The following is a 26,426-nucleotide window of genomic DNA, read 5'->3' on the forward strand; positions in this document are numbered from 1 at the left end:
CTACCATGTAATCAGGAAAGCAGATGGTGGGGTTGGCATTCAAGAAGCTCAACCAGCACCTCCTACAATGTCTGCCAAAGAATGTGCTTAGTAAATGTTTGTTGCTGTAGCTGCCATGCCCACCCCAATACATCAACTCTGGAGTTGTGGGCTACCTAAGCCCTGTTATAAAGTAGAACTTACCTGAGGAATCAACTCTGGATTTTCTCCCATACATGAACAAATTTTTTTTGAGACTTTGCAGTTCTATACTAAACATTTAGACTTGGAAAATGTTCAAAGCAGGTGTAGCAACATTCCACCAGGGGGTTAAAACACACAGTAAAGTCTCCCATGGATAATCTCACAGAGCATAGCTTTTCTATATAGCTGGCAGGAAGATTTACTACCAAATTAAACCAGTTAACTTATTCCATGCGATTATATAATTCAGGTGATATGTAGGTGTTAGAAAGCAACTACCAATGATGGTAGTTAATATAATGAATGTCAAGTCATTTTTCTCAGTGTAGCTATAAAAAATAATTTCCCAGTTGACCAAACTCGAATTTTTAATAATAAACTCACATTACTGAAATAGATGAGCATGGAGATATACATGTATGCATATGAATATATGTATATGTGTATGTACACACACATATATGTATATTTCCTATGACAGAAAGCAATTCCTTTAAAATTAATATCAAACATATTAAGTTATTTCAAGTAATCAGGTTTTTTTTTTTAAAAAAAAAGATTTATTTATGCATACAGAACTGAGGCACAGGCCTGAGGTGCAGGAGCAGTGGGAGGATTCACCAGAGACAGAGTAGGGATCAGAACAGGCAGATGTATTGAAATAACACTCCTGAGAGGAGCCACAGGCAGGTCAGGAAAGATCTGCTGCGCTATATGGGTCACCTCCCTGGCTAGAATGGAACTCGCAATGAAGTGGCTGTGGATAGTTTCACAGAGCTGTGCTTTAAACCATTGTGCCACCACAGAGGTCCCATATCAGGTTTTTTTAAAGATAGTATAGAGGGTTGAACTAAAAGACATCAAAAACCTCTTCTATTGAATAGATTTAATATTGTTGCTTATTCTGCATAAAACCATCTGCATAAACTGATTTTTAGAATGCAATAGTTAAGCTCACCAGATGTTGTTTGAAAAAGACTTCAAACTAAATCCTAGCACCTCCACTTACACATAAATTTAATTTATATAAATAACATAAATTCTTTAAGGCTTGATTTCCTTGTTTGTAAAATGAGCACAGTATTGTTTATAATGTAGCTATCGGGATTACATAAGATGTTTTATGAGTCTAGAACTTTGCATGACACAACAGAAATTCAAGAAATAGTAGCTACTATTATTATAAATATAAATGTTACTAAAATTATTATCTCAGCATGTAACTTAGAACCAATGTAAACTACACAAAATTTGGTCCACAAATATTTCTATCTAAACTAAAAAAAAATTTAAAAATCAATGGAAAACAGTAAGAGAACTGGTTTTGGATGCTATCACCATAAAATGAAAGAGAATGTAATTTAAAGGAGAGAACTTCAGACCAAATATTGGGATGAAAGAACCAATTTTATGCTTTATTAAAAAGAAAAGTTGGTATGAAATTGAAGACTTTCCCAATCATCAAAATTCTCAGCTAAGATGTAGAATGTTTCTTAAAATATTCTTTTATTGGCCCTCCCTGCTGGCGCAGCTGGTTAAAGCACAGCACTAAGAAGCTAAAGCCACTTCCGCATGAGTTCGATTCCGGCCTGCCCTAGAGGTGACCACATGGAGCAGCAGACCTCTCCTGACCCGCCCTCTGCTCCCCTCAGCAGTGTACTTCGTCGATCTGCCTGTTCTGTTCCCCACTCTGTCTCTGGTGAAGCCTCTCGCCACCCCGGAGCCTCTGGCCTGTACCCCAGTTCTGTATGCACAAATAAATAAATCTTTAACAAAAATTATTTTTTTTTATGGAAGATTTAACTACTTCTCAACCAGGTCTTTTTGAAGTGTGAAAAAATTGGGTACAGTTAGTGAACAATTATTGCTGAAGACCAATGAGTTGTTTGTTTACTAAAACAACATAGAAATATAATCACTCAGCCAGAATCTATTTGGGGAATATTAACATATTGGAAGTATTGAGAAATACAATCAGATGATCAAAATATCAATTAAAATTCCATTAATGAAAGGAAATGACAACTTGAACAGACTTCAATCCCCTGTGGAATGAAAGGGTCTTCAGATATGGATAGGTTACTCAATTCATTACTACAGCATATCCATTCAATAGAAATCATTGTATCTTTCTTATGACTATCTTAATAACATGCCAAAAGACTGAAGATATAACATCCAGAAACCAACTGGAAAGATTTCTCTGAAGTATAATGAAGGTTACAGTCGTGAAATCAACACATATCCCATTTTTATACAAACTACAAATCTAAAGTACCCAACATATGGGTTATCTAATAAGAGACTTTTTAAATTGAGGACAATACCCATTGCATAGGTTCAGGATCTTAGCAGGAAATAGGTGATATTATTATGTATTTACTAGTATTTATTAGATGAGCTTGGTGAAGTGCTTAGCTATAGAGTTATGAACATTAAATAAGTCAACAAGCTTGGTGAAGCAGCCAGGGCCTGGCTACTCAAGAAGTTGTTAGTACCACTACTTCTAAATTCATGGTATTAAATGATCCATGAAAAGATGAAGTCATAAGAAGGGGCTGGGAGGAACTAAGCAACTGCCCACAGTTCACATCAGTACTAAGGACACAGATAAAAGAACTACCTCCCCTCTCTTTTCTGCTTCACTCAAATTTCCTATTTTAGCTCCTCTCTGACTGAAGTAAGAGGGCAAAGGCATCTGTGTAGACACTATAGTTTGCTTCCTGAGAGTGAAGCCCAGCTCTGGAAGTGTAAAACATGTGACCCACCCAGGCAACAATAATTTATTTCTTTCATTGACTTTGATCCTTGTGTAAGTCTACTTACTGTGTGTTTTAAAAACAACAGAAAAAGGGGCCCTCCCTGGTGGCGCAGCGGGTTAAAGCACAGCACTGAGAAGCTAAAGCCACTTCCGCATGAGCTCAATCCCCGCCTGCCCCGGAGGTGACCACATGGCGCGGCAGACCTCTCCTGGCCCGCCCACTGCTCCCTTCAGCAGTGTACTTCGTCGATCTGCCTGTTCTGCTCCCCACTCTGTCTCTGGTGAAGCCTCTCGCCGCCCCTGAACCTCTGGCCTGTACCCCAGTTCTGTATACACAAATAAATAAATCTTTAAAAAAAAAAAAACATAAAAAGGATAAGAATCTTTCTGTAATCCAAAAGTGAAAGAAATTGAGTCATTGGGAAAGCTTTAGTGTCGAGGTTAAAACTGAGTACTCTGTCTCTGTTCCTTATGTTGTGTGAGCTTGAGAAAGTTACTTAACCCCTCAAGCCCTCAGTTTTTTTCTTGTATAAAATAAAGAGAAAAACATCTTTGCCATGGAGAGTTGTAGGAAATAAATGCAACAATGCATGTGATGCATTTAGCATAGAGCCAGATACACATAAAGCCCCAGTTTGAGAATATTTGTTCATTCATGTAGCTTTATTTTTTTAATTAATTAATTTATTTAAAAAAAATTTATTTATACAGGACCCTCTCTGGTGGCGCAGCAGGTTAAAGCACAGCACAAAGAAGCTTAAGCCACTTCCGCATGAGTTTGATTCCCGCCTGCCCCGGAGGTGACCCCATGGCGCGGCAGACCTCTCCTGACCCGCCCGCTGCTCCCCTCAGCAGTGTACTTCGTTGATCTGCCTATTCTGCTCCCCACTCTGTCTCTGGTGAATCCTCTCACCCTCAGCATCTCTGGCCTGTACCCCAGTTCTGTACGAATAAATAAAAAAATCAAAAAAAAAAAGATTTATTTATACAAACAGAACACAGGTACAGGCCAGATGTTTAGGGGCAGTGAGAGGAATCACCAGAGAGAGTAGGGATCAGAACAGGCAGATTGATGAAGTTCACTACTAAGGAGAGCAACTGGTGAAAAAGGAGAAATCTGCCAAGCCATGTGGCTCACCCCTCCCACCCCAATGGTAGTCAAATGTGTGCTGAAGCAGCTTCCTAGTACTACACTTCAATCAGTTGCACCACCAGGGAGGGTCTCATTAATATGGCTTTAAATAGACTTGTATAAGTAATGGATATTCCATTGAGTTTAATATCAGAAGTCCTTTTAAAAGATCCACTGTCAACTGTTTGCTTTTTTATGTTTATTTTCTTTATATCTAGTTTACATCATTATTTTTGTATAATGTGTGCTTTCTCTTCTCAGGTGTACTGCATGAATACTTTTGTTGGGACTCTCCTACTTCTAGTAATAGTGTGGACAAAACATAGTCACCCTGTGTCATTGTTTTCTTTAGTTAGATAATTCCCTGAAACTTATCTGAACATAGAATATAGTGAAAGACTCTTTCCCCAGGCTCCTTTGTAGTGAAAGGTAAGTCTTCTTGGTTGAGATGTTAGCAGAAGTGATGGGTACAACTTCCAGACCATGTTCTTAAAATAAACTTATTATCTATTTACATTTTTTACCTTTTAACTATATGAAAAAAAAAAAAAAAAGAAAAAGAAAGAGCTGAGCCATTTCAACCATGAGGACTCATCCTGAATTGTGAGTACAATAAAATGGAGCAGAGAAAAGCCAGATCCCAGGACCAGCACCAACTCAAACTTATTTGCGAAACAAAATCAATAATGACCTTGTTTGAACCAATAATCAATGGTTCATACAGAAGATAGATACATAGATTAGATGCAGGTGTGTGTGTATATAAATAAATGTATTACATAGCAAAGATACAAACAGGAAAGATGAGGATATTATAAGTGTGTTGGAGGTCAACATGAACTCTTCAGCACTGTCCAAAATTTAATTTTTTTCTTAGCTACAAGATTCAATAAAGGAATTAAAATTAAAATTAAATAGGGTAGTAATGATGCCCTTATCAAAGGACATTTCTGATCATTTTAGACAATTTTCCTCCATTTATCCAGGGGCTCTCCTTGCCAGAACTCTTTCCTCAATGCAGAAGCAAATCCAGGAATTAATTGTGCAGACAGGCTCAGGGAAGATGAATAAACCAGATCTCTAAATATGGATTGAGAAAAAAGCCGGTACTCCTTTGTCATGTCCATTTTCCTTGACATCTGTGACTGCTACAAAAAACAAGTATGGAATTTTCTCAATGTTACAAAACTCTGTGATTCATCCTTTAGACAGCTGGATATTTCTGTGAGTAGGATCACTGCCAGGAAGGCAGTTCATTAGGGATATGGGGGGATTTGAGCAACGATGCCGCAGCAGATCTTGAAGACTAACCTCTAGTAATGAAGGAGCACCTAGGACTAACTGTGAGATCCACAAATGTCACTCTTAATCTTCATTGTAACCCTGCAGCTACCATTTAAGCACCTCAACTTTAAAATTAAGAAAACAAGCTCAAGGAGATTATATTTGTTCAAGATTGTCACACAATTAATAGCACATAGGGTCAAATCTAAGTCTACCTTACTTCAAATTCTGTGCTTTTCTTTCTTCCATGTCACATTTTTTTCATTTATGAACATAAAATGTACTTGAATACATACTAAAATATATTAAATAACATCTAGAGGATAGAATGAGAACAAAGCATTATATTAATACACATCAAGTCACAGTTTAACATAAAATACAGCAAATGCTTAATAGGTAACATTTATTATTATTACTATTATCACTATTACTTTTATCAATCTGATGCCATGATAATAAAATATTATCAATTTTGTCTAATGTTCAGTAATAATAGCTGATAAAGATCATCGATTTTAGATCTAGTTATTTCACATGTTTCATAGACTGTTCAATTAATGCCATTTTTGTGAGTATACCTGTGCAAAAAGTTCTGACTTTTGTATCTTTTATTATGGTTCTTGGAGCACAGATGGCACCACAACATAATCAGTTACTCTAGTCACTATGAAATGTTTGAACTAGACTAATGACAGTTGTTATACCCACTGTTGCCAAAAGAAGGGGCCATGGCAGACTAAGCAAAGTCCAAACAGGGACCAGACTTGATCAGAATGCAGACATAGGAAGCAGAGACATAGACTAGAGTTTCGTTTGAGCTTTCCACAGCAAAGACCAGGCAAGGTGCCAGGGTGTAGAAACTAGTTACTTGGCACCAGATCCTGAGATAATTAGGGAAAGGAGATAGTGGCCCTGTGATAGAAAAGATAGTCAAAGCTTTGGACTTTCTATTAACTGTTGTGAATATCAAAGACTTATCCCAGAACCAATTGTTAACTATTTCTAGGAATAAGTAGCCCTGGGAGGGACAATGCATCCAATGTCAGCCAGGTCCTGGGGACAAAACATCCAAAAATACTGGAAGCAAAGGGCATTAAAATAAATTTACAACTACACATTTTTATGATTCTCTTCTACCATTATTTATAGTTGGAGTTTGAGTGTTAGTCATAACATTGCTTATGTAAATAGACACACAATATTACTAAGAATGGCAATCTGCAAATCTATTCTATGATCAATAATAACCTTTGTAAGCAAAATGTTGGCTTCTGTTCCTTTGGCCAATAAAAGGAAATAGAGTTTGAGGAGAAGGTAAGTATTTAATATGTTGATAAAATGAGGAGGGCAGCAGTCTGTCTGAAAGACCATTGTCCTGCTCTTTGGCAAAGGCAAGTGTATTTATCTGAATTATAAGGAAGAAGAAGGGGGGGTGGGTGGACCAGGGTCAGCATGTCCATGCATATAGCAATTAAAATATCTATAAATTGATTTATCCATACACATAATTGTATATGTCATTCATTTGCTCTACAAATTGTCCAAATGGCTACAAACTAAATATAACAAGAGGCTGAATGAATTAACATGATAAGAAAAATGAGCAACAGTTAACAATAGTTAGGAAGTAGAACCCAGAGCAATCAGGATTACAGCCAAGTATAACCAACTCATTGTGAAAGAATAGAGGAATATGCATGAATTTTGTAAGATACTCATATTTTTATTAATGCTTATATTATTACTAGAAAATGTTAACCTGTAACATACTTACTGAAGTTTATATTTGATACAGTTAGGATGCTATGTTTAATCATCTTTTATAATTTATGATTCATTACACAATCATCTTCAAAACATTTTAAGAATGTCATAGCTCCACCATAAATCTAAACTTGCAGGATTTATGATGTTGTTTATCAAATCCTTAACTATTTTTAAAGCAAAATTAAAATTGCACAATACAAATCTACTCTTTAGTAGAATTACAAAATGCATCTTTCAAACAGAATATTAGTTAAGATTTTTTCATTGTGTAAGCCAAAGAACCTACATGTCAAAAAACGTAAGTAAAAAAGACAGAGATGATCTATCCTCCAAATAACTTTAGGTCAAAGTTAAATATGATTTAGTAGGATCATAAAATAGCACTATATTCAAGTAAATTTATGTCTTTGCTTTGTTCCCTGTCATTTTGTAGCCAAAGTTATTTCTATCCTGCCATAATGTGTATTTTTAATCAGGCAGTGTTAGCCATAGTAGAGTAAGCCACAAGTCACAAGGGCAGATGAATGTAACTATTTATGCTAGCAATAGATTTCTGTGACATTGCATTGAAAGCAGGATTTATAAATCAAATTATTTGCTTTCATAAATACTCCTAATTAAATTATCAGAAACTGTTTTATCTTTAAAAACATATTTAATAATTTTTCTGAAATTTCTAAAGTAACAATAATCTGAAAAAATATATTTACTCTTATTGATTAAATGCTACCTATGATAAAGTAGCGCACAATGAATAGCTAAAGATTTCAGGATATTTACTTGAAGTGTTCTCCAGCTAAACTCAGTGGTAATAGATAAAGCCTAGTGTTGGCAACATGTGTCCTAAGAAAGTATGCTATAGTTTTGCATTAGACAACTCCTAAATTGTCAGGCCCAATGAGACCTTGTCATGAGCTGGCTGGATAAGCCCTTAGTTTCTTCAGAGAGAATACTTTGTTCACACATCATTTTAGAAGGGAAGAACAAGTAAAAGTTGAAGTGCCATTCCCTAATTTATGGAATCGTTGTATTGACCTAAGGAATGCCATGCACATATTCACATTCTTTTTAAGGCAAAAATTGTCTTGACATTTACATATGAGTTTCATCATATGTGACTTTTTCATCACCCCAAATCAGACTGGTATATATGGGATTGTAGGCATTAACTCCTTACAAGGATATGGTAAACTAGTGACTCCTAGTGGTTAGTATGCAGTTGTGCAAATATGTATTTCCAGCAAGTCAGAAAAGGTTATTGTCCCCAGAGACATAGTTAAATGAGTCATTCCTACACATGCAAACAAAATACAGGTAAAAATAAATATTTTTAAAGAATTTCGTAATGAAAAGCGTGTTTTGAATTTTCCTAAGTGGGAAAACTAAAATTTGTTGATGACTACTTCTAAAATACAAGTATGGTATCTACATTCCCATCTCTGGGAATTTAATAGATGTGATAATCTATATCCAACAAAAATCTCCAGCAAGAAATAAATGTTTTAACAAATTCAAATGTATCACCAAGATGATATATAGCAAAATCATTATCAAGTTCCCAGTAGTAAGAATAAAGCTACAATGTTTTATACTAATTAGACTTAACAAGAAGTATAAAAATTGTCTATTTATTGTGAATATCAGCATCAAATTGTGTATATGTACTGGAAGGCAATCTGGAAAAAATGAACATGACTGTATTAGGGCAGTAATTTTTTCTTTAAAATGATTACATTTTAATCAATTCAAATGATTTTATTAAATAAATTTACCTATAGCTGTATTATTTTCACAGCAAAATTAAGTGTAAATTTACTCATAAACTTACAGAGATTTCCCATATAAACCTGCTCCCACATAGGAAAAATCTCCCTCATTATCAATACCTAACACTAAAGTAGTATATTTATTGCATTGATGAACACATACTGAGACATCATTATCATCCAACCCCATAGTTTACATGAGGGCTTACTTTTGTTGTAGATTCTATGGGTTTGAACAAATTTATGATAAGTATCTAAGACTATAGTATCATAGAGTATTTACCCTTAAAAAAATCTTTTGTATATTCTGTATTTTAATGTTTAAAAGATCTTTCCAATTAAAAAAGTTAGAAAACATATACATTCAAAATTTATTTCAGCATAATATGCAAGGATAAGCTAACAATGAATTTTTCAAAATTCAAATCAGCTCTTTTCAATTTCCATTTACTTTCGTAGTTCATCTCCTTTCATTTTCATAGGAAAGTATTCTTTAACTCCCCAAACCCTTAGTCTAGAATAAGGAATCTTATTAAGTCTTCCCAAATACCCTAATCCTTTCCTCTCATAGCATATCTCTCAATTTGTGATTAGACATTCATTTTTCATATGTGATGATCTGTTCACCAGGGTGACTTAAATTTTTACCTTCTGCTAGATTATGAAACACTTTGTACATAGAAATAGTCAGTGAAATTTGTGGAATAAATTGAAGAACAGCACATATACAATGAAATATTTAACTGACACAATTTCCTATTCCCACTTAGGAGCTACAGTAGAACAAGGCATGTGGTTATTCATTCTTTTGTCAATATTTCCATCTACAAAAGAATTTTGCTAATAGTACTTTGAGGTAGTTATTCAGAATCTGCCTCTTCATCTCTTCCTATTTCCTGATTCTTTATATTATCTCAAATGAGAAACATTCAAGGGCTGATCTTTTTCACTTAGGCTCCTCCTTGTCCTTATCTCCAATAGTTATTTCATCCCACCGTCCCTTGCATATGGCTTCATTCCAGCCCCCTCCTTCCTTCTTGATAGAATCCAAATTGACCAGTAGTTGTTGCCAACCTACAAGGACAATACTGCCTCTTTTAAGAACCATCTGATCAATTTTCCTTAGACCTGGAGAACTTTCACTGAGCTATTCTTGATACACTTAAGACATTTCAAACCCCTTTCCAAATAAGAAAGCTCCTCCAAGCTTTCTCATGGTTGGCATTATTAAAAAAAAAAAAAAAAAGACATGCTTACAGCAAATCTTCTAGTCAATTTTCATCCATACTTGCTTACTTATGACAGAGAAGAGATAACATGTCTGTTTCACTCTTCAGAATAAACCCAGCATCTATCGATTGCTGATGCCTACTTGGAACCTAAAAAAACATGAGAGCAATTGAAAACTAGAACATGTGGTTCAGAAGTTTATACAATAGGGTAATGGTTAAATTCTATACTTCACTGTATTTTACCACTTTTGTTGCTCAAACCAGAGATACATCAAGGAATTAATAATCCAGAATCCAGGAAAAAGTAAGAAGATGAAAGCAGTGTTTTTGAAACGTTCCAAAAGTGAATGTATTTGCATCTGACCAAGAGCGCATTTTCAACTGATCTTTACATTTCATGTATGCTTTACCTGTGGAAGATAAGACATGTTTCATTTCAAAGGGAGGGAAAGAGAAAGGAGAAAGAAAATCCCACCTCTCATTTAAGTGACATTTTCTTTTTGAAGACTGAAATGAAGGATAGCCTATGTGGTATTCAAGACAGGAAGAGGAAGAAAGGAACTTCTAAGAAAAACTACATTTTGGGGGCCCTCCCTGGTAGCGCAGCAGGTTGAAGCACAGCACCAAGAAGCTTAAGTCACCTCCACATAAGTTTGATCCCCTCCTGCCCGAGAGGTGATCCACATGGCATGGCAGACCTCTCCTGACCCGCCTGCTGCTCCCCTCAGCAGTGTACTTCATCGATCTGCCTGTTCTGCTCCCCACTCTGTCTCTGGTGAACCCTCTCACCCTCCGCATCTCTGGCCTGTACGCTAGTTCTGTACGAATAAATAAATAAATCTAAAAAAAAAACCTACATTTTTATTATTTTCCCCAATTTGGGAGTGTAATAAGAAATGTATGAAATTTCAAAATAGATAAACCAAGATAACTATAAAAATTTTAACATCTTTATAAAAGATTTTGCATATTTTAAGAAACCTGTTAACCATATTCTATATTTAAAGTATTATACTAAAACTTGTGAATTTTTCTCCACCCACAATCACTTCACTTTAATACTCTGTACTGACAGCTATGAACAATGCAAAGTCATTTTCTCAGAACTTTTTCTTTTTTAAACTTAAGCTACTATGCATTGTACGCCTCTGGGTCTCAATATGATAATATCATGCTCCACTATGAATGTTTTGAATGTAAAATAAACATATTTAAAACTCCTTTCAACTAACATTGGAATTCTAAAAAAGAAAGTCATAAGAAGACAAATATCTAAAAATTATAAATCTAGGTAACAAAGTATCAGCAATTTTCAAATGTAGAAAAAGTTGCAGGCAACATAACACTTCTTATAACATATAAGGTACAAAATTACAGTAAGTTAATCATCTGTGCTATAACTCATTCAAAGAGTGACTTTTGATATGCAGAGAAGTTGGCATTACAATAAAATCATTATCCTAGGTTTGTCTTGTATCATTTCTGTTCTATTAATTTGCAATCATATTAAATTATTTAACTCTGATTAAAGGACAGTCGCAGGCCCTCCCTGGTGACACAGGGCGCAGAAGACCTCTCTTGTCCAGCCCAATGTTCCCCTCAGCAATGTACTTCCTCGAATTGCCTGTTCGGCTCCTCTGTGTCTGTTGAACCCTCTCACAACCCCTGCACAACTGGCCTGTACCACAGTTCTGTATGCATAAATAAATAACATATGTTTTTGTTTTTGTTTTTTTAAAATAAAGGACAGTTGCTTGATTTTGTTTTAGTGCCAAGACTATGGTTTGTATTCTAGAATTTTCTAAGGGAACAGCCATATGGTTTTCTGGGTCAAATGATGTCATAAGCTCATGATTCTAACACCTCTCTCCTCTACAACCAAATTTCCCTCAGAAATGAAATGGAAATCTAAGAATTGGGGGAAATCTGGTTAAGTGACAAAAATGAGGGCTAGGGGACATCCATTTGTCAGGTGATTATCAGAAATGCTTCAAAAGGAAGAGTAGACAAGACTGACTATCCCATGAACTCTGCCTTTCAAACACACAACACTGGCAATTCAGAGGTAAATAACAGTCAGAAGACCTCTCTGTACAGAATATATTTTACAAAAGGACAATAATGTCTCCAAATGAGTGAAATTGGCCTCTGGAAAACAGAGAAGAGCTAAAAAACAAAATTGTACTTTATGCATAAATCACAGATGAACATACAACATTTAAGTAGATGGGAATGACGTGAAAAATAAAAGATTGCAAAACATGTCTGTACCGCACCAACTACACAAAGAAGGTATTCTGACACATGAAACATTGAGCAGGGAGGTGACATTTGCATACTTGCTAGCTGCCTCATTGAAAGAGGCAGTTTACTGTTGTAAATGTAACACACAATGTCTAGTTTGTAACTTATGCTGCAAAAGATGAGAAATACATTTAATGAAAGACAGATATTTCAAAACAAAATAAAACAAGATAAAAACACAAAACAGAATGACAACACCTAGTAAAGACAACAAATAAATAGATTAAATTCCCTTACTGAAACTCTGAAACAAAATAAGAAAGTGTGACTATTTTGGGGGGGGGGGTTGTTTTATTTTGTTTTGATTTTGATTGGTCTTGTTTTATTTTACTAAAGGAACACTTTAATCAAATTTCCAAAGGGAGAACAAAAGACTAGAACTACCCCATCTGTATCTAACAATTTAAAAGTAGAAATAAATTCATAAAATAACTTGCAAGACTTTTCAATGTCATAAGCCACATGACATGTAGAAAACTTCTCTTAAAAAAAGGTAATCTAGGCCCTCCCTGGTGGCGCAGCAGGTTAAAGCACAGCACTGAGAATCTGAAGCCACTTCCGCATGAGTTCGATTCCCGCCTGCCTCCTGCCCCGGAGGTGACCACATGGCGTGGCAGACCTCTCCTGACCCGCCCGCTGCTCCCCTCAGTAGTGTACTTCGTAGATCTGCCTGTTCTGCTCCCCACTCTGTCTCTGGTGAAGCCTCTCACCGCCCCTGAGCCTCTGGCCTGTACCCCAGTTCTGTATGCACAGGTGAAGGGTTTTAAAAAAAAAAAAAAGGTAATCTAGCAACATAAAATATAGTGTTCAAAAAAATATATGTTGTAGTGTTTTCTAAAACGGTGAGCCTAAATTCTCAACAATGGGGAAAATGAAAAACAAATATGGTAAATATTAAAAAACAAAACAATAAACCCATTGATAATGATGTTTTCATTTTAAAAACATTAAAATGTTTTTAGAACAGTTCAGAGTGGATGGAAATAGTACATTTTCTGTTATCTTCTTCCACCATAGTGTGATTCTAGAAGCCCATAAGCAAAACTAGCCAGCTCTATATAACTGAATACAACCTATTAATTTCTCCATGTCCTTTTCACAGCTCACCTTATACATTTGTGATAATCTCCAGTGATGATGGCTATCACTTCCTTCCCTTTCTATAAATGTTTAGCACTCGCTATCAAATAATTGAGTTTATACTCTCAGTTTGAATCTGAACTGACTTTATCATTTATCTTGACCAATAGGAGTGGGAGAAATGATGTTCTGGAATTTCTGAGTCCAGATCTTAAGAAGTTTAGCATCTTCTCCTTCTTCTCTTTTGAAGACAGATGCCATATTAAAAGTCTGACTACCTGAGATCATTGTTCATGAAGATTCCCCATGTAGCTATTGAGAGACATCACAAAGAAGAGCACCAAGAGACCAGACTTTTCAGTGTACAGTTCTTGTACATTTAGCTGTGCAGCTGGCCATTAAATGCAGCTGAAAGAGTAATACGAGCAGCTACCACATAGGACAGAAGAAGCATACAGGTGAGTGCAATCAGTCCAGGCAATTGTGAAGAATAAAGTTTGAATTTGGTGTGTTTTGGAGTGATTTGCCACACACAAAAAAAAGTATAACTGAAATACATTTAGTAGTTTAGTCATATTAAATTAATGAGATGCTGTCTATGTGAGTTTGCACTTTCTACTTTTTGTCTCACTTGTTGCCGTTATCCAATTTATAAACTTAAATCAACTTGCAATATCCAAATAAATACTTCAGCCCAGGAAACCTTCTAGTTATCTCAGGTGAGTTACTCTTGAACCTTCTGCATTTCATAGTATTCTGATTGTACTTTCACATTGTACAAAGTCACATTGTACTTTTACATAGTGGGATGCTAGCTTCCATTGTCTACCCTTACATGATTGTCAATGTCTTGTGATCAGAGACAGCGGTGTAACAGATATAATCATTTCAATATTTTCAATGCCCAACAAACAATACTGTGAAATTGATAAAATGGTTCTTCTTTTATAGTTGAGAAAATTGACAGAGTGCTTAATGTGCTCAAGTTCATTCAGAGAGTCAGCTGTATGGAGATATTAATTATGAAAGAATAAAATCTATCAGCTCTAAGAAGTCTTTTCTGATACCTCCATTTTTCATTGATCTTTTTTGCCTCTGATGTCTGTAACACAATCTTAAAAAAAAAAAAAAACGTATTGCACATTAAATATTCCCTATGTACTCTGGTCTTTGTGATCTTACTGAAAGTTTCTAGCTTGCAAACATAGCAGTTTATATTGCTATTACGTTGGCCAAATGATCCAGCATAGCACATAATAGTTTCTTAATCATTTATTAATTGATCACTTCCAGAAACTAAAACTAGTCAATGGTCAATAATAAGTTTAGTAAATTAGACCAAGTCTTTTATTATATACAAAATAAAACTGAACATTCAATCTTCAATCTCAGCTTTATAATAATTTATTATAGTATTAATTGTAATGCATACAATTTTAAATAATTTTTAAATAAATGTTTTTGAGCCTAGAGGAAAAAGTGACCTTGAAAGAATATTTATTGTGAAAAATCCCACTTTAGCCTGTGTTTCACACTGTTCACCATAAAAAAAAGCATACTGAATTTAGCAGTCTTCAGGAAAAAATCACATTGTTCTTTTTATTATATCCTTTTCCTTAGGAATAACTGAGATTTGGTGTCATTCTGCATCAGTGCTTTCAGTCAGTGACAGAATGGAATTGATTTATTTCTCATTTTAACTTGTAAAAATCTGAAAATATAGGTCTTGCCCTTTTCTCTCCAGAGACAAAACACAGAACTAGAATTCTTAGCAAGCATCCCCACAGCCAAGATACTATTCTCCCATACAGGGGTCCTTCAAACCACCTTCTTACATCCTTTGCTACATATTTAAGCTCCTCTGTCCTCTCACAGAAAAACCAATACTGAAGCTCAAACTCAGGTCATGGTAAGTTCCAACTTACTGAACATACCACAGAACACATGAGGACCCCACCCCTTTTTTCGGCGAGCTCTCATGCCATGGGACATTTGATTTGGCAGCCACAATAAAGGGGAGATAACGGGGAAACTGGATACAATCAGCATGAAACTAAGCTGTATGTATGAGCAGGTTTTAAAGTTTTTTTCTAATAATTTTTTCTAATAATTTATAGAAATCTCAGTTAATTTGCAGTTCTTACAGAAAACCCATGAAGACCCTTGAGTTATTTTATCATGTATTCTAACTTCCACATCTTTCTTAGAGCTAAATTGAATCTTACCTCATTAGAAAGAATCAAAGATTTTCACAAGTAAGGCAAAGCACTAGATTCTTCTCTAGTAGTCACTTACGCTAAGAACATGTGGTATAGAATTAGGGCGCATTCCCTCCACTTCCTGTTGAACTCATTTATTTTTGCAAAGTACAGCTCATCCACTACCTCTTCTTTACCCTGTGCCTCCTTTTTTCTCCTTCAAACTTCATTTTACTATCAAAAGAGCACTTGCCACAACTCACTTAGAGCCGTTATTGTATGAGTCCACACATAGTCCCATTCTTCTCCCCCACACATCCCTTAAGTTTTGAATCTAGATGGTAAAGTCTGTAACATCTTCAACTCTCTAGGATATTGTGCAGTGCCTTATACACAGAGACCACTCAATGTTTGCTAAAAAATAGTTCAGGTTGTTCATCCTAAGTTTCTCAGGGCAACTACTTTATGATAGTCTGGAGGCTGTGCAAAGAGAAATATCCAAATTTATCCCATCTAATAGTAGATCATTCTCCAAGTTCTGGAGAAAATCAAATAATATAAAATTTTGCAAAGAACTGCAGGTGTTTCCTTTCAACTGAAGATTTTTATTTATTGTAAATTTCCAAGGGAAATCATCTGTGAATACAATAAAGTGTGTGGATGGTAGAGTATGACTTAGCATTCAGAGAGGAAGTTGAAATTCCTGTTGTACATAGTAGCATCAGATGCCTCTAAGAAAAGGTGAAAGAAACTATAGGCTACCACTGAAAATTTGGAAACTGCAAATTCCAATCTAGCCACCTCAGTCTCTCAAATGGGACTACAGAATCAGAAAGAGGTGCTGAAATCAAAAACAAAGAGCTAAGCACAGCCTCAGGGCCCTAAATCTTATGGATTTCCTGCCATGAGTTTTGCCTGTGAGTGTCTCCACCCATTGCTGGGCAGGTGGTTTGCTTCAATTTAGTTGTTCTTTGAATCTAATCCAGAGAAAAAACATCACCAGGATCAAACATATAGTCAGGCCTTTAGCTTAATTTTTTGCTTTTGGAGAGAAATGTATCTCGGGCTAAGCCCCATGAAAGTGAAGGCCCAAAGAGTGATTAAGAACAAAACAAAAGCACAAGACAATGTACCCTAAACCTACCTGAGCGTAAGGAAGACTGCAGATGGCCCAGGAGCTTTTTGCTATATCAAATCCCTATGTGTGATGTTTACTCAGTTGTGTTTTACATAGGCATTTAATATCACAATAACATAATATATACTTAAAGAAAAATAGGTCTCATGTGTTAAATAAGTCTCAGAAAAAAATAAATTCACTTTCCTTTTATTGTTTTCCACTTAAGCTATAAATGAATGGTACAAATGTTTGATTCAGGATTAGGCCCTCAATTAGTAACATATGTATTCTAAGATTTGAGTAGTCAGTTTAAAATTGTGCCTTAGTTTCTTTCTTATCATAAAAAGAAGTCTGTATTGGAAACTTTATTTATAATCCACATCTTTAAAACATTTAATTCTTAATTGAACTCTAAAGAAAGAGGTGTGCAAGTGTTTTCTTCTATTTTTATTTTTACCTTCCTATATTTGATTTTTTTTTTAGATTGTGAGGGCCCTCTGGTGGTTAAGATGAGACTTTCTGTTCATTTAACCAAAAAAAAAAAAAAAAAAAAAAACTCCTCTCTAGGACACCGGTTTCAAGAGTTATTAGCAGTAGATGCTTAATAAAATTTTTATGAATCTACCTTAAAGTATGCTACATTAATTTATTTCTATGCATTTTGTAAGAAAAAGATCTTAAATGCTTAGTTTTTGTCTTTAACAACAAATAAGAAAACTGATTATCTAGAAACATTTTTATTCTAAGTCTTTCTTTTCAGACTGAGGATCGTTAACCAATTTACATCTAAGTCAAGATAGATGCAAATTGGCTCCTGGATTGCTTATTATGCAGCACATTCTGTGTCCTGTTTTAACTTGTAGCCAAATCACAAACACACAGAAGGGGTTGCTTTATGTTTTATAATAACCAAATCCAAAGCATCAAATTTAAAACTCAGTTTTTAATATAATGTCCAAATTATTTAACAATGGACTGACCAGACACTTTACTAGTATCCTGGCATAAAGAGAATTACAGCAGGCAAAACCAAAAATGTTTATGTCTCAGGCAAACAGAGCAATAGGTTTAAACTTGTGAGATGATGAAGCCAGGCTATATATTAAGTAAATTACAAGATGGAGCTTTTCCTTGGCCTATAGTTTGGTAATATTTATTGCTTTCATACTCAAAAAGTTCTCTCTCTTAAACTGACTCCACATTCTTGGAGTGAAAGTTGAATTGTATAGATACAAGTTTTAAGTCACTTACACATGACTTTACATGTCATTGCACTAATGGATACATCAATATATAACACAAAATTGTGATCATAGCAATTATGTAAAGTGGAAGGTGAAGGACAACTAACCAAACATATCACAATTGTTATTGGTGACACAGTAGGATGACTAACAGAACAAGATGATGATTCGGTACTGGGAATTTGGAGGAGATGTAATATTTTGATTTAGTTCCATAGAGCTGTGCTTTGAATGCTAAACTGTCCCACAAACAAATTTCATGAGAACATGTAGTATTGAACCATAATTAGCTGGCTTTAGTAAAACAAAACTATGTAATTCTCCAACATGAAAATGTCAGTGAGCCCACTTGGCTCCAGCAAAAATCTAGGCTTATATGATGTCAAGTTCTGCACTTTAATAATTTTTTTACAGTAATTGCCATCAATTTTCCCATGCTTTCTGGCATATACAACACTCAACAATGCAGCACCAGTAGCCCTCCCTTCAGTAGGTGGGGTCTGTTCTCTCCATTTTACATCTGGACCTGATCATGTGACCTGCTTAGGTTAATGAGATAAAAACAAAGCAGCAGAGGCTTGGAATATGCTTAAATAGTATGGCATGCCTTCTTTCACTGCCAGGAACATTATGAATGTCTTTTAATATGTTTCAGCTAGTCTGCTGGAAAGGAGAAAATCTGAAGAGTCCATTTCCCAATACTTAACTGAGATAATCCTATACCACCCTGTTATAGCCAGACCACCTGCTGCCCACAATGTAAAGACCAGCTAAGCCAAAATCATAACCTACAAAATAAGTGTTGCTTTAAACCACAAAGATTTGGGGTAGTTAATTATGTAAAAGCTAACTGATACAGTTACTTTCATCATAGAATCCAAACTTTGACAATGGTTTGTTTCAATCCATGACCATATTTCTTTGGAAATGGAAGTTTGAGACATTTGATGGATTATTGGCTTGATCTCAGGAATGATACTAGCACCAGGCTGAACTGCTTACAGGGAGCTACAGTAATCAAAAGTCACTGAGTATATTTCACAAAAAGATTTTATTTCCTTGTGGTCTTCTTTTTTACTTAGTAATAATTCATCCATGGGATAGAGCTTGTAAACTAGTAAAATAGATCTAAAAACCATATGTATAAGGAGTTTATCTTGAGAGAAAGCTCACATTTAAGTTATACAAATAATTATTTGACCTCACATTTAATATGATATATGACAGTAAAGCTTTTAGTAAATCTATTATTAGTGATTAGAAATTCTATTGAAATAGATTGTTTTTAGTTTTGGTTGCTGGACTTAAAGTTTAGGGTATGTACCAGAAGAATAATTAGGAGTGGAAGTCCAGAAAACCATGATATAGGAATAAGAGTTAAAGGGACTATGGAGAAAATTGTCAACATCTATAGTATTTGAATTTTAGGTATAAGTATGAAGGGACCATTTTAATTTGCACTGTTCTAAGTAGAAAAACTAAGATCAATCCACATGTGATATGTGGATTTTAATTAAAAAGAAATCCTCAAGATGTAATTAGGATTATTAGATAATGGGCTAGGTATTACAATTTTGATATAATTTCTTTGTTTGATTTTGTGATTTTCTCCAATAATGTCCTCCAAGCAGATGGAGGGGATGACACAGGACTGGGATCTAACAAAATTTAGAAAGTTAAGATTTGTTTCACAAGTGATAACACGCTGGATTATAATTATCATAATAATTGTTATATTCTAAATACAGTAAATCAGGGAAACTTGTGAAACTAAAATTAGAGAGATGGAAAAGAGGATAATATACCACCAATAATTATAGAGTAAGTTCAATAGAGAGACAAGAGAGAGATTGAAGTTCAGGAAATTATGACTAAACAGACATTTCTAACTTCAAGATGTTGAATATAGAGTGGCACTAAGTGATGAAGTAATTCAGGACATGATTATACCCCCAGGAGTGGAATGAAAGCCATTAAAGATGAGTGTTAAGGGACTTCGTGGCCTCTGTTTTGAAGAGTTCAAGCTCTAGAGTCAGGCACACCTCTGTTTGAAGCCTGTCTATGCCACTAGAAATATGAGAGTATTTAAACAGCTTGTTCTTTAAACTTTTCTTCAGATACAAAATTCGTGTTGAGATAGATAGTAATAGTACTATTCACAATATCATTCTAAATTGTTAAAGAGCTAATGCATGTTAAAGTCTTATCAGAGCATAACATTGACGTTAGCTTTTATTATTATTGTCATTATTGCTATTGCTATTAAAAACTACACTCTGTGTTTAAGAAAAAAAAAAAAGACCAAGAGGTAATTACAGGAAAGTGTTGCTTAATTTAAATTTCAAACTTCTTTATCACGTATGTTCTGAAGTAAAGTGAACCAGTCAGGAACAAACACTTTGACTTTCATCAAGGAAGCTTGAAGATTAAACACTCACTATATCTATTGCCAAATCAGATTTAAAAAAAAAAAAAAAGAGAGAGAGAGGGTAGCTTTGAGTTTTTAGAGAAGTCTTCTCCCTTCCAGATCTCTAGCGAAATGTGATCAAGGAAATGATCAAAAGAGTGTAAAGCTTCCAATTTACTCTATGAAACCCAACCAAACCAAAACTCTAGAAGAGAAAACTATATTGACAGAAAGATCAATGATTACCGAGGGACTGAGTTTGGAGGAAGACACTGAGGGCTTGGACAATATTTGGGAGATCATTAAAATACTTTATAACTTGAATGTGTTGATAGATTCATGGATGTAGACATCTGACAAGACTCATCAAATTGTATTTTTAAATAAGTAGTTTCTGGTATATAAATTATACCTCAATAAATCTGATTAAAACAAAATAAAATAAATATAAACAGCATAGCTAACAGATACTGTGGTTTAACTCGCTCAGTAACTAAATTTCCATGAAAGTCACCATATTCCACAGGGCTAGAAAACTAAAAACATTTTTTACACATTCCCTCACAGTTTGCACATGTGCCTTACTTATTAACCCAAGCTAATAGTCACTGGAGTTTTTACTAGAAACACAATCATGTAGGAAGAAGAGCAAAGAACCATTTGTCCAGTTTGCTGGTGAAGAGGAACCATGGTGAAGAGAACAAGTTGTGGCACTTTCTGCATCCTCATAGCCATAGTTTTCCCTGCTGACCCATTTCTGTAGAGAAGTTTGGCAAATGGTCCCTAGAAACATACCTAAGGTCTATATTTCTAGTCTATAAAATAATGGAGCTCAACAATTCTTTTATTCTAAAAGTAAACTGTACTTTAAGTAGATAGAGAAATAAATAGTTAAAGAATGTTTTCAAACAGTCACAGCTGGTTTAGAGACCTATCTGGATTAACAGACTTCTATTTCTTCTAACCAGAGACCCTACTTAGGTTCATGCTATGCATTTTATAGCTTGGTTCCAGTGGGGGTTTTGTGGCTTTCTTCTAATTTGTCCAAAATCATGGAAGCTATTTTCTGCTGGAATTTCCAAGATAATTTATGTCCAAACTATTGAACACTGTGTTTTTGTGTTCCAAGCTGGCCATGCCCTCTCCCTATCCCAACCTCTCTGGCGCATAATAGGACAACATAGCTTCACTTTGTAATTTGTTTCCCTTGACTGCCTGATTGTTTACACTTCTGTTTTCAGTTTGGCTGGGAAAGAGAGTCATCGGGGGAAAAAAACTAGCATCCTTCTCAATTCTTCCAGTATTGCCCACTGAACAATGTTATTTTCCCTTCAACAAAGACAGAAGTCCTTTGGGCAACCCACACTAACTAGAATGGCAAAGATGGTAGTAAAATAAGAGAGCTGCAAAATGTTCTGCTCTCACCCCTCCTTTTTCTGCTGCAGCTTCCTCTATATGTCTCTATGTCTGTCTACCTGATTTTATAACCCTCCCATTCTCATGTTTTGTGCAGTTGATATAAAACTCATTCTGATTTTCCTCCTTCATTTCAATTTAAACAACATAAAATTAATTCAGACGACTGTTTAAAACATCACAGATGTTAAGGAAACCACTAACATATCTTCTTTCCTCCCTAAAAATTATGTTTCATCACATGCCAAACCCAGCAGAGGGCATCCTTCCATTTCAGATGCTAGAATATAGTAGGGGAAGTGTTATACCACTAAGCAATGCATTCCATTTAAACTGCATACTGCACTATAAATCAAGGGCTATAGTAAAAGGAATGCAATTTGTTAGTTAAGTTGTTCTGGAGTGCTTATCTCTATTTTGAATTATAGAGAGCTAGAAGTATTGCTACTCTCGTTTTGAGGAAAAAAATCTATTTCTGACCTCTTTCCAGGTTTGGGGATTAGCTTTGATTTCAAGAAATAACATACTGGTTCCGTATGATCCTTTCTCATCTATGCCTGTGTGTAAAAAAAGATCACAGAGAAAAGAACAACTAAGAAAGAAATCTGGGTTCTGGTCTCCATTCCTCAAACTGAAAAACAGAGCAGGAAACCTTTCAATCTGTTAGAGGATCTCAAAACTAGGGAGATAACCAACATGGTCAGGAGCAGTATATCAGGTGGTTCCATGAGCTATGTATTAGGTAGAGGGACCTGACACCTGTGTATATAGGTAATCATGACTAAATTTAGCTATGCATTTTCACAGAAATTAAAATTCCATAATCAAAAAATCTTCATTATCAGAAGATTTTTTTTCTGATTAAAAGGCAAATGTCCACCTTTATCAGTGATTTTCTCCCTAAAGTAAATGAGTTTATCAGATCCTTTCCTTATGGAAGAATAGCTTAGGGAGAAAAAAAAAAGAATTTACAAATAGAGCATAGTTTATACACCCATGTTGAGCACTTTGTGCCAATCCCCATTCTGACTACCAAGCATGTATCAGCAAACAATTAAAGGTCCCTTTCTTGGAGGTCCTATGTCAAAGTACAAGGGTTTGGAGAGCTGACAGAACAACCTTTGACTCTGGCTCTGCCACCTAGCCAACTATGTGATTTGAAGCAAAGGAATTAATGTTCTCTGCGAAACAAGAATAACAATTGTTAATACAATAATAAAAGGACCTACTTTGTTCTCAGTACAGCTACTGAACACATGGATATATCACATATAAAATAAAATCCTCACAATCAGTCTAGAAGTTAAGTTATGTTAACTGACTCATTTTACAAATAAGAAAACCACAAAATGATTTATAATTGCCCAGTATAACATGGAAATATCAGATGAGGAACTTGAAACAAGGCTGAGTCTAGTTCTTGCCCCTTAGCCACTAAAGGAAGGGCTGGTTTCTGAGTCTATACAGGGGACTAGATGAGTTGACACAAGTAAAGCTGAGAGTGTGGTGTAATATTAATATTAATGCTATTATGTTTAATCATTATTAATACTGCCATTGTTACTTTCAGGCACTTAAAGTTATATATTATAATAAAACAAAAGAGGCTTAATACTTCAAGGGAAAGTTCTTCTGCTTCAGAATGCAGTCTGTGCCCAACTCAAGTTAAAAGAAAAGATTTAATAACATGACAGTGATTGAATCTGGCCTTTTGGTATTTGTCTTCCCATAAAATGACAGGCTACCTCCAACAGCTATTCTTCTGGATTAGATCTTCCCACATAGTTTCCCTGAAGCAAAAGAGGAGCTCTTCCTGCTCTGGATTTTTCTGACCTCCCTAAAAGCTGAAGGTTAAGATCAGCTGTGAAACAAAGCCAAGATTCAAGTTTTCCTTTTCCATCTGAAAGACCCTCTTTGTTCTCTGATCCATCAAGTAACCAGTCTCTCCCGGATCACTGGGTCTTACTGTTTTCTCTCAGTTGTTCCAAGTTCCAAAGCATGACTTCCAGAGCCTTGTACTTGGGTTCCTTACAGATTAAGCATATTCACAGATCCACAGACACAAATAGTGCTACCAACATTAATCAGTGAAAAATGAAACAAGCATGATTCTTGATGCCCTTGGAGTGCTCTCTGCTAACTGTAAGCTTGAATTTGTGCCCCATGTTGCTGCATTATCAAAAGATCAAGAATAATTTTAAACCACAAACAGATAAAATTATGGCTCCAGGCCCCATTTGTTATTAATTTCATTTCAAGACTGTCATGGTAGGCTAATTAGGTAGGAAACTGAGTGTTGAATAATGAAGTGTAGGAAAATTTACAAATGTAGAACTACAAGTATTCCATTTTTCTTGACTGCATTAAAAAATAATTTTTATTCTATATGTCAAATTGCACAATGCAAAAGCCATGAGCACTGGATATCTTTAAAATGCATCCAATTCACAGAGGCAACTTCATGCTGATTTTAACTCAGTGTGCCTCTGCAGGAATGCATCCTGTTGCAAGGCATCTTTTGGAATAAAAATCAGGCCTCATCCCTTTGGTTTGAACTCAAAAAAATTCCACCTCTCCTGTCAATAATATAACAAGTTACCTTGATGTAGGTTTAGTGATTTCTATCAACACTGGTTAGTGTCCAAATACAATTTTCTGAGCAGGGAACTTACCCCAAGATAATGTCCATCAATGAACACCACAGGGAGAGATGGAGCTTCAGAAACTCGTCGGCATCGTTCATCTAATTCTTTTCCGTAATCACCATTCAGAGCTATGTTTTTCTCTTCAAATTTTACTCGATGGTTTTGGAAGATCTTTCTAACAAGTTCACATCTTTCAAACGTTGTCCGAACCACACGAAGACAAGTGGTATAAATCACTACTCGGTCAAATTCTAGTTGGGTAGATGGTTGCTGCAAGGAAAACATTGTGGTGTAATGTGTTTCCATATATTATTATTCCATATGTGTGTGTGTGTGTGTGTGTGTATGATGTATATATAAAATACTTTAAGACACTTAGCAATATGTTAAATGTATGTAATAAAGGGTAAATGAGTGCCATATTTTTCAATTCTAAGATAAGTCCCTTTTCCCACTAGAACATCTGTAATGAAGATAAGGAATAACAACCCATACAATTTATATGAACTAGTTTCATTGATATTATTTTTTTTCTCTTCTTGGTGGAATATCAAATAATGCTCTATCTTAAAATTAAGATGTCTTATGCCATGCCTTGTGGAAAAAGAACCAGTAGTTTAATTAATTTGCTTATATTTGTTGATATTGCTCAATCACTATATCCAACAGAGAAAAAGATGTAACAGAACACTGAAGGTTAGCATTTAATTATTTCAAAAATCTCTTCATTAATTAAATAAAATTTTATATTCTTTGAGGATATGAAAACTACTTATGTAAGTATGAAGCACAATACTGTATGGGACACAGTATGCCCTGAATGAATTCCACCCACTAAGTTTTATGAACTCCAGCCTTACCTCCATGCCAAAGAAATCCCAGGTGCCTGGGATTACAACTCCCATTATGCCCTAGATATGTCATAATCTTGACTTCTTGAAAGGGTGATGCTAGGAACAAAGCCATGCTTCAGTGAAAAGGAAGGACATGTGGACTGGACTTGGTTTTTTCCGCCCTTGAGTTCCAGGCAGGTTACAAGAAGGATGTATTGACCAATTAATCTTTCTCGATCTCTCTCATACTCTATACTCTGTGCTTCCTCTTTTTTTTGTTTCTCTGGTCAATGAACCTTTGAGTAAACTTTCTGTGTGTGCCTGCCCTTGGGGTTGGTTCTTTTTAAGCATGAGGGTGAGCACTCACCCCCCAAGCCATTCCATTTCCTTTTAGGATTGCCGTGTAATAGCATCAAATTAAGTTTAACATTACATTCCATATCTTGGCATTTTTTAAATTAAAAACACAAAAATAATCAGTGAGAAAAATTAGGCTACTCAGTTACAAGAAAAGGGGATTGTTATTATGTTCTAGATAAGAAGAGCTTTGGAAACTGCTTAAAGGTTTTTAAGTAAGGAAGAGTTAACATTTTTAAAGGTTTAGTGAAGGGGCCAGTCCTGGCTTCTTCACTGATGGTTCACAGAATACACTGCAAAACCTAACCAGAGAGCCCAAATAAATGATGGTCTCTGGGTTTGTGTAGCCTACTACCTTAATAAGCATACTGTGTCATTCCCAATTTCCTCGGTCTGGGATTTGAAATAGAATGCAAGAGAAACTTGGGGTAGGAAACACAGTCACCTGTTAGAAAGGCTATTTTTTTTAAAGACTTATTTATTTATTCATACAGAACTGGGGTATGCCAGAGATGCGGAGGATTCACCAGGAACAGAGTGGGGAACAGAACAGGCAGATCGACAAAATACACTGCTGAGGGTAGCAACGGGCAGGTCAGGAGAGGTCTGCCACGCCATGTGGATCTCCTTCGGGGCAGGCGGGGATCGAACTCATGCAGAATTAGCTTAAGCTTCTTAGTTTGTGCTTTAACCC

General features: G+C 35.4%; 1 protein-coding gene across 1 annotated transcript in view; it reads right to left on the minus strand.

Moving 5' to 3' along the window:
- GRXCR1 (glutaredoxin, cysteine rich 1) overlaps positions 1 to 26,426 on the minus strand; it is a 65,627-nt gene that overhangs the window by 12,954 nt on the left and 26,247 nt on the right. Inside the window, exon 2 of the mRNA XM_004681322.2 lies at positions 24,570 to 24,812. Coding sequence (XP_004681379.1) covers positions 24,570 to 24,812 — 243 coding nt within the window. The remainder of the gene's footprint in view (positions 1 to 24,569; positions 24,813 to 26,426) is intronic.

This window comes from Condylura cristata, unplaced genomic scaffold, assembly GCF_000260355.1.
Source record: "Condylura cristata isolate star-nosed mole 26May11 unplaced genomic scaffold, ConCri1.0 scaffold00012, whole genome shotgun sequence".
NCBI classification, from domain to species: domain Eukaryota; kingdom Metazoa; phylum Chordata; class Mammalia; order Eulipotyphla; family Talpidae; genus Condylura; species Condylura cristata.